Consider the following 9,828-nt stretch of genomic DNA (forward strand, 5'->3'; position numbering starts at 1 on the left):
GCCGCCGCCACGTGTGGGCCTATCGTGTCTAATGATATTGTAGTTCGCTATCCTAGGATTGCGAATAGAGGGTGTTAGGAGGGTCTCTTGAACCAGAAAGATGTCGACCTGGTGGTCGGTAAGGAACTGAGTAACCTCGTCCTTCTGCTGTCTAAGACCGTTAGCGTTGAAAAAAGCTAAGGTGATTGACCGGGGTTTGATCCTAGCGGTGGGATTAGCCATTACGGAGCGTGGAAAGAGGAGATAGCGTAGCAAAAGTCTACGTGTTCGGCGAGGATAGATAACCTATCCATGATGTTGCCTTCGCCATTAGTCGCGCGCAGTTTTGCGGCGATCACAAACATCTCGCCGATATTAATTTGGCCAAAGAAGTCTCTGACCAACTTAATGTCAGCCGCAGGTGAATGTGAAGGCTGGGGCATGGCCTGAGGGGCTGGGACTTTGTGGGCTGGTGCCTTAGGGGCAGGGGGACTTGGGTTAGGCGCCTGTTGGGTAGGTGCCTTTGGCGTAGCCTTAGGGGCTGGGTGGGGTTGAGGAGCCTGCTGGAGCGCGGGTGGGGCCACAGCTGTTTGGGTGGGTGTGGGAGTAAGGCTGGCAGCCTGGGTGTAGGCCAGAGGCCTAGCCCAAGCATTGGGCCTGTTGGGGCGGAGGCTAGGAGCCTCACTTGCTACCGCAAAGTTGCGAGTAGCATTGATCTGCCTGGGGGCAGAGGGGATGGGGGCACGCGGCTGAGTGCGTGGAGCCCGGGGACAACCGCGATAATTCGCAGGATGACCCTGGCTACCACACAGTATGCAGCTCGGTGGTTCGGTGGCTGTGGCCTTGTCACGGACACAGTCGGCTGTGCCGTGATCGCCTAGGCACTTGACGCACCTAGGACGGGCGTGACAATTACGGGCAGCGTGCCCGTAATGTTGACAGCGGTGGCACTGGCCGGGAGCGCCGCGCTTTCGGGGTGGCTCAACTTTGAGCCCGGAGATGAAGCAAACCGATTTCAAGTTGAAAATCGATTTCGCTTCGTCGGAATAGTCCAAGACTACTTGGACAAGGTCAAAAGGTTCACGTGTACGAGTCCTGTACAGACGATGAACCTGTTTGACGGGGAAGTTTTGGGCCTTGAGGTCGGCCAAGATGGAGGCGGAGTCTAGCTCCTTGGGAATGCCACGGATAACAACCCGCAGCTCCCTTTCCTCCTCGCGGGGGAAAGTATGATAACCGATACGGTTCTCATCTAGGAACCGCGTTAGGGCTCGGTGCTCGTCGGAGGTGGACAAGGACACCTTAATGCCTACATTGCACGACTTAGCGTGCGAGAAGTTGATGTGGCGCTCCTTGAGCGCGCCGGAAATCTTGTTCCAGGACGCCTTGTCCTGGACAAAGACTGGGGGGACTCTGGCAGTCCGCCCGGTGCTCGACTGCGAGCCGGAGGGTTGGGAGGATTGCGAGGGCTGAGAGAGGCCCGAGTTGGCCTTCAGCGCCTTCGCAGGGGGGGAAGGAGGGGGAGAGGCCGCGGATTTGCGGGTCCTCTTTGAACGACTGACAGTGGTGAAGCCACTGTCATCGGCGTCCGAGACATAGTCACATTCCATGTCCCTACTGGGAGCATGGGATTGGTGCTCTATGGTAAGAGAGTGCTCGTTAGTGAGCGGAATTGGTAGCGGGGCCGAGTTAGGATCGCACATGGCGTCCTCGGGACATGATGGGGAAGCAGGCTCCTCATGGATGGAGCTTGCGAGGGTCTTTGCCCGTATGTGGGCTTTAAACCCGGAGGAACTTTAGGAGTTCCTCCGTGTCCATGGCATGGAGTTGAGATTCGCGACCCGTGAATCTACGCCGGTTCGCAAGTCGCAACCACCGAGAAGAGCCGGCAAGAAACTCTGTGGTTATAGCGGTGTGTAAGTCCCGCACAGTCGGTGTAAACCGTGCGGGGTGAGTGGGAAAAGTGTGCCCTAACCAATGTAACTACGCCGCAACGTAGCAACGCCGCGACGTAGGGTGAGTACCTACTCCTAGCAGTCCTTCAGGAGGGCCCCGGTCGCAAAAACAACCAGGGATACGCTCCTTCAGGGATGGAAAGTAGGGAGGGGTAGGGGGGGGTCACGCCCGGCAGTGAAAAGACTGTGAAACCGAGTGTCTCAAGGGCGAGGAGGAACGCCTCACCCTCTCAAACGTGCCTTCCAGGAGGCCAAGGTTCACAGCCTAATATACCGGCGGCGGCAGGAAATTTCAGCGCCTTGAAAAAGGCACTGTCGGTCGCTCCCAATCGAACCGAACCGCCTTTAGAAAGGCGTTTAACTACGCTTGTTCGTTATCACCGTTAGGTATCCCAAGCGCAGCCGCGGGCAAGCCACGTAATTGTGACAAAACACCACAGAAACAAGACTCGCAGAGCGAGGGCGATAAGCTCGAGGAACTCGGAGCGCAGCGCATGCGAGCGGGCGGGCGAGGCGGAGCGCACGTCCGTACCGTGCGAGCGATGCGAAGCGATGCCCCGACTACGGTCGTGCTCGTTCTTTTATACAGCCATCCCCACCCAAACCGGCTAGCAGGTAGCGCCCGACCTGTCTCGGTACGGTCAATACAACTCCTTTTACTTACTGCAAACTATTTTATAGCATAACTAGACATTTACAATAAATCAAATTATAATTTATTACATTTAAAATTAATGTTGTTATTATTATTTGGTTTTATTAAAATGATTACTAAGTAATTACATGACAATCAATATTCTACGACAGATACATACTCGGAGACAGGAACTATACTTATCGATTTCTCATCTTGAATCTTGGGAATTGGAATGACTTTCAGAAGCTCGTAGCTGTCTCTGCTGATGAGCGGGATTCTAATTTCAAAGATGAGATAATCTTCCAGCATCCGTGCTCTTATCTTGAGAAGATTGTATATTTTGCGTAAGTCCGAATGGACGTTTTCTATGGGTAGAGTTACATCTTTTGGTAGCTGACTGGAGACCGTGCTTAATTCTTCCATCAGTCTGTTGTTCTAGAGTCATCAAGTGTAAGTTGAAACGATTTTGATGGATGTCGGTAATTGTATCCAATAAATTGTTTTGTAGGTTTTTTAAACTGGCAAGCATATTGCTTGCTATAATCGCCCCTATAGCAAAGTTATTTAGGATCATATTGCCTTCTGTTGCGCCTTTCAACTGGTTTATGACCTTTTCTAAGGAATTTATGTGTTGATTTAATGTTTTGTGTTGTTGGTTAATTATATCTTCCGTTCGTTTCAATAGATTATTTTCTGCTTCTACTATAGACGTTTGATTCTTCCATAGCTGAATCATATGTTTTTGATTGTTTTGTAGTAAGCTGATATCTCTCTTGTATTGTTCGGCGAATCTTTCATCTAATACGCCGAATAGGTCACTTGCAATGGATCCAATGGCATTGATAAGGCCCCGGCGCTTACGTCGCTGTGTTGGCTGCGTGGTGATTTGTCGGCTCAGCAACAGCTGATCGTAGTACTCAAGTTCATCGCGGCCGTGGCGTAATTGGAGTAGGACTGCATGACACAATGCTTGATCGTGTAATGACGAACATGTTTTATCTAAGTTTTCTAGGTAGGTATTTAGAGCTGTAATGCCCTGTTCATAAGGTTCCATGTTGTAATATACGATGAGTTTCATCTTTTATTAGTTGCATGTTTGAAATCTTGTCAAAATATAGGCCTTGATTTTCTCGAAATTTTGTAATATTCACTTTGCTTTCTGCTCCCGTCATAAGTGTCATAAATAGTAAACATGCTGCTAGTATTGATGACGTAGTGTGTTTTCTCGTTGGTGTCTTGTTTGTTGTTTGTTTAGGTTCTTGCTTTCTAGTGTTTTTGATTTCGTTTTGTTGTTCGTGGTTGTCGTTCTCTTGCTGTTTTATTAATCTTGCTACTTTCGTTACAGGGCGTTTAATGAGCCCACTTTTTGTTTTCAGTGTAACTACTCGCACGTAACCGTCTTGTCCTGGATGAAGTTCAACGACTCTGCCCATGATCCACTTGCCTGGAATCGTCGTCTTGAATGATCACCACGTCATTTAGATTTATGTTTTCAGATGGTTGTGTCCATTTGCTTCTTGACGATAATTGAGTCAGATATTCGGAGCGCCACCGCTTCCAAATGTCTTGATATATTTTTTGAGTTAGTTGCCATCTTGTTGTCATGTCTCTTTCCGTTTCGACTATTGTTAAGAGAGGCCCGCCGGTTAGGAAATGTGCCGGTGTTAGGAAGTCCAGGTTATCTGGGTCTTCTGATAAGGCGCATAGAGGTCTTGAGTTTAAGCAGGCTTCTATTTGGGTCAACAAAGTATAGAATTCTTCAAAGGTGAGTTTCTGTTCGCCTACTACACGTTCAAAATGGTATTTGAAGCTTTTGACTGCGGCTTCAAATAATCCCCCTCCTGATGGCCAGGACGGGGCATTGAAATGCCACGTGATCTCCATGTCTGTTATCTCTTTCTTGAATTCTTCGTTGAATATTTGTATTATTTCTTGATATTCTTCTTGCAGTACTCTACTGGCGCCCACGAAGTTTCGCCCGTTGTCACTATACATGTGACCGCGCTGCCATCCTTCGAAGCGCAGCAATGAATACGGAGGTGGTCAAATCTGACACTAACTCCAGGTGCACGGCCTTGGTTGCCATGCACACAAACACTGCCACATACGCCTTGGTTGTTTTAATTCCTCTGCCCTTGTTGGCTTTTATGAAGAAATGACCCGTAAAATCTACTCCTGTATGTTGGAATGGGCGCGATTGGTTGACTCTTGATTGAGGTAGGTCGCCCATTATCTGCTCTTGTTTTCTTGGATTGTGTTTGTTACATACAATGTTAGTTTCCCATATTTTCTGGAATAACAATTTCAATTTCGTGGATATTGGGGTCAGCCAGCCTAGTGGATCGAATAATTTGGATATGTCTGATAAAAGTTTTCTTTTGCTATTGCTTGTATTATCTTCAATGTTCTCGATTGTTGTGTGAAAAATAAATACATCTTGTTCAGGGTTTCAACGCAGTCCCAGTGCTTTGGTAGATGTTGATGTTCATTGTTTGAAATCGTAGTTTTCTTGTTGTTCTAGTACTTGATCGTCTTGTAGTAATTCTTTGCAATTTGAGGTCTATTTTCTTAAGTTGAAGCCTCCTCGTAGAAGAAGTTGTTTCAAATCTTGTTTTAATTGTAACGCTGATTCTATTGAATGGGCCCCGTGAATTAAGTCGTCCATGTAAAAGCTTGTTTCTATTACATGAGCCGCTTCTTGGTGTGTGTCCCGTTCGTCCGCAGCCAACTGTCGTAACGTCATCATCGCGAGGAACGGCGCGGCCTTGGTGCCGTACGTCACTGTACACAGCTCGTATTCGCGTAGTACGTCACGTGGAGAGTCTCGCCAGAGAATTTTTTGGTATTTGAGGTCTTCAGGGTGAACCATAATCTGTCGAAACATTTTCTCAATGTCGGCAGTAAGAGCAATCGGGTATTGTCGCCACTTTAAGATAAGTTCAAATAGGTCGTTTTGAAGATTAGGGCCTTTATGCATGTAATCATTTAGGCTTTTTCCATTTGTAGTAGCTTGAGATGCATTAAATACCACACGAAGTGACGTAGTTGTTGAGTCACGAATAATGCAATGGTGTGGTAAAAAATACTCTTGTGTTGATTTGTCCGATGCAAGTTTCATGTGACCTAGTTCTTGGTATTCGTCCATGAATGACTTGTATTTGCTGGCGATTTGAGTATTATTATAAAATTTCTTTTCTAGTTGTAGGAACTGCGCTGTTGCTTTTCGTTTTGAATCTCCCATCTCGTTGATGTTGTTTTTGAAGGGTAGTCGAACTTGATATCTTCCATCTTTCAATCTTGTTGTTGTAGTCGTATATATATCCATGCATTCTTGATCTTCTGAAGATAGGTTTGGCTGATGGTCTGGTAAATCTTCTATTTGCCAGAATCTTTGTATGTCTTCTATTTTATTTAATACGATATTGCATTGTAATGTTTGTATCTTGCCATATAATATCCAACCGAGTAAGGTTTGTTGTGCCACCGGTCTATCATTGTCTACTTTTCGTATTCCTTCCAGTAAAATGTGTGAGTATACATCAGCTCCCAACAGGATATCGATAGGGCGACTGATGTGAAATTCGGGATCGGCTAGTTGTAGATTGTCCAAATAACTTAACTCTGGTTTAGTAAATGTACAATTCGGCAAGTCTCTTGTAAATTTTTTCATGATGAAGACTTCTGTTCTAAACTTGTAGTTTTCTGTTGTAGATGAACAATGTATATTTAATTTTCCTTTACACGTAGTGTCTTTCGTGCCGACTCCAGTTATAATTCCACTGCATTGTTGGCGCGGCAGTCCTAACTGCTGTGCCGCATTTTCAGTGATGATGGAAATTTGGGAACCGGGACCGATTAGGGCTCTCATGTTTTTAAATATTCCATCAATTCCTTCAACCTTGATTACAGCTGTGGCAAGAAGTATTTCCGGCGCTTCACGTTGACCAGACACGTGCGAACTTGATTTTCGCTGACTTGATTCAGTTGCGGCGGACTTCATTGTCACGTTCGGCTTCGGGTGATTGAACTTTGAATATGCGTCATGTAATAATGTATTGTGACACTCGTTGCATTCTCTGCATCGCTTATTTAATGCACTAATTCCATGATGACGTTTAAGACAATTTATGCAAATATTATTTCTAGAAACTACTTGTTTTCTTTGTTGCGGGTTCATCTCTTGAAATGTCTTGCAGTAGTAGATCCCATGGTCGGTACTCTCACATGATGGACATTTCAATTTGGTGTTTGATGAAAAATTATTTGATTGCGTAACAGTCTTGTTTGTAGAGTAATATTGTTTGTTATAATTAGGTTTCTCTTGATAGTGTCTGCCCTGAGTTGGGCCGTTTGTTGAGCTTGTTTTTTGGGTCATGCCTTCTTGTTTACGACGCGCTGACTCCATTGTGGTAAACTTGTGTTCTAAAAATTCCAGGAATTCGGCAATTATTGGCAGTTCTCTCGGCTGTTTTAAGGAGCTCATATACTCTTTATGTGTTTCAGCGTCTAATTTCTGAGATAAGATGTGAACAATTATGGGGTCCCATGTGCTTATGTCAACTCCCATGTTACTTATAGCATTCAGACACTCCATTGTTACATCATGAATGCGTTTGATGTGGCTTGAAGTTGGTTGTATTATGTTGGGAATATTCATAATAGTATTCATGTATGATGTAAATATTAGCTTCTTGTTGTTGTAGCGATGACTAATTATTTCCCAGCATGTTGTGTAATTTTCTGAGCTGATTTGCAGGTGTTGTATCAGGCGTTCAGGTTCACCTCTGAGTTTACTCTTGAGAAACTGCATTTTTTGGGCGTTTGACAGGGATGGGTTGTTGTGGACAGCTTCACAGAACAGATCCTTGAATGATACCCATCTTCTATACAGTGTGAGTCACGTTAAAGTGTACATATGAAAATAGATGAAACTAGACCTAATTTTATCGACAAAAAAGAGGTCAAAAATTTTTTGAGATTTTTTTTAAATTTTTTATAGAATTTGTTTTCTTCCAATTACTTATTGTAAAAAAAACGTAATTACTTTTAAACTAAGCGGTATATCCTGATAAAATAAAAACAGAAATAATGCTAAATAACAGACAACACTGAAAAAATACATAAAATACTCAGAAAATGCCAACAAATAATAAAAAATGATACTTTTTGAAAAAAATCTTCTTAAAAATTCGTATTTTTTTGGTTATTTGATAAATTTCTCAAAAAAATGCCCCTATAATAGGTGGTTTTTATTACTTTGTATTATTTTCTATCGTATTATCTTTGTAAAACCAAAAATCGCATGTCTCTATCCCTATCACAACATTTGCTATGATCGTTTGAACAAAGGCCTGCCACAACATTATTCTCCGCTACAGGTGGAGACAATTTTAATTGTAACTAAAATGCTTATTTTACTTTGAAATCTTTTGTTTTTATTTGAAATCTAACTTGTCTTTATCAAAATTACAAATCTAGAGCTATTTTCAGTTTCGTTGTTAACGAAGCGTTGAATGGCGCGCCCGGAGAGGCTTAGTTCAAACGATCATTGCAAACGTTGTGATAGGGATAGAGACATGCGATTTTTGGTTTTACGAAGGTAATACGATAGAGAATAATACAAAGTAATAAAAACCTCCGGTTATAAGGGCATTTTTTGGAGAAATTTATCAAATAACCAAAAAAACACGAATTTTCAAGCAGATTTTTTTTAACGAGTATAATTTTTTATTATTTGTTGGCCTTTTTTGTGTATTTTATGTATTTTTTTAGTATCGCCTGTTATTTAGCATTATTACTGTTTTTATTTTATCAGGATATACCGCTTAGTTTAAAAGTTATTACGTTTTCTTTACAATAAGTAATTGGAAGAAAAAAAATTCAATAAAAAATTAAAAAAAAATCTCAAAAAATTTTTGACCTCTTTTTTGTCGATAAAAATAGCTCTAGTTTCATCTATTTTCATATGTACACTTTAACGTGACTCACACTGTATATACAGTGTGTCCGGGCATGTAGTGATCAAACTTTAAGGGCGTAATCTATGGACAATTTTATCGGTGAAAATTCTTCAAATTTAGGGCTTGACCCATTTCCCGCAAAATTACAAGGATTTAAGTTTTGAATTTTAAGTTTTCTCCTCTTCCTTCAAAAACAAGTGATAGCGTGGGTAGCTTAACACTAATGAGCAAAAATTTGATATTTCGGTTTCCATAGTAATCGGAATAGGTTGTGTGATTCTTTCATGCAGTGCATTTTCGCATGTCGCGTGCGCTATGGAAACCGCTGGGTAGGGGTATCTTTGTTCAACAATTACGTCGAAACTAATAGACGTAGACTAATAAATTTACATTCGTTTTGTAGAATAGCTCAAATACTAATAATACAATGCAAATAAAACATACCTTAACGACCTGGTTTTTCTTGTGTTGGAAAATAACTGAAAAAGAAGTGAAAAAAGTTATGTTTTTTTCTAATTAAATCCATTCTTACTCCCTTAAAATGTATGAAACTTGTTTCCGTTTTCTACTTCTACTAATAGATAATTTTATTGGCTATCGCATGATATAAAATATTTACTTATTAATGTTAAGTTACCCACGTTTTCACTTGTTTTTGAAGGAAGAGGTGAAAACTAAAAATTAAAAACTTAAATCCTCGTAATTTTGCGAGAAATGGGTCAAGCCCCAAATTTGAAGTATTTTCATCGATAAAATTGTCCATAGATTACGCCCTTAAAGTTTGATCACTACATGCCCGGACACACTGTATAAAAGAAAGTCGTGTTAGTTACACCACTTATAACTCAAGAACGGCTGAACCGATTTAGCTGAAAATTGTCAGGGAGGTAGTTTAGAGCCAGGAGAAGGACATAGGATACTTTTTATCCCGTTCGACAGCATTCCCGTGTGACTTGACATGAAACGTTAGTCACTATAAAACGTGGTATAACAAAAAAGAATCAGACTTGGAATAACAAACCACGCGGGCAAAGCCGCGGGCGGAAAGCTAGTTGTTGATAATTTCCAGTGTAAATAGGAATATCCAGCTGTGGCGTGATTTTGTCTCGATGAGATACGGACCATAACTTGCTGTTGATAGATCTCTTGATAGCGTTGTATGACTCTTCTTGTTCTGTGAATACGTTTTCATAACGTAAGTCCGATCCATCTAGTTCAGAATCTATTTCCCAATGAAGTTTATCTATTGTTTGCCATCGGTTTTGTAAGGTTTTCAATATATCTTCAAATTCCCACT

The 9,828-nt window shown here is 42.2% G+C and overlaps 2 protein-coding genes across 2 annotated transcripts; both read right to left on the reverse strand.

The window, feature by feature from the left end:
- Window positions 1–3,987: 3,987 nt before the first annotated feature.
- On the reverse strand, window positions 3,988–4,566 carry LOC135086308 (uncharacterized). Its single transcript, XM_063981093.1, has one exon. It carries the CDS (start codon window positions 4,564–4,566, stop codon window positions 3,988–3,990), a length of 579 nt encoding a protein of 192 aa, XP_063837163.1.
- Window positions 4,567–5,131: 565 nt separating this feature from the next.
- On the reverse strand, window positions 5,132–5,896 carry LOC135086309 (uncharacterized). The gene has a single exon (XM_063981094.1). It carries the CDS (start codon window positions 5,894–5,896, stop codon window positions 5,132–5,134), a length of 765 nt encoding a protein of 254 aa, XP_063837164.1.
- Between the last annotated feature and the right edge of the window lie 3,932 nt (window positions 5,897–9,828).

The sequence above is a fragment of the Ostrinia nubilalis genome, chromosome W (genome assembly GCF_963855985.1).
Source record: "Ostrinia nubilalis chromosome W, ilOstNubi1.1, whole genome shotgun sequence".
NCBI lineage: Eukaryota > Metazoa > Arthropoda > Insecta > Lepidoptera > Crambidae > Ostrinia > Ostrinia nubilalis.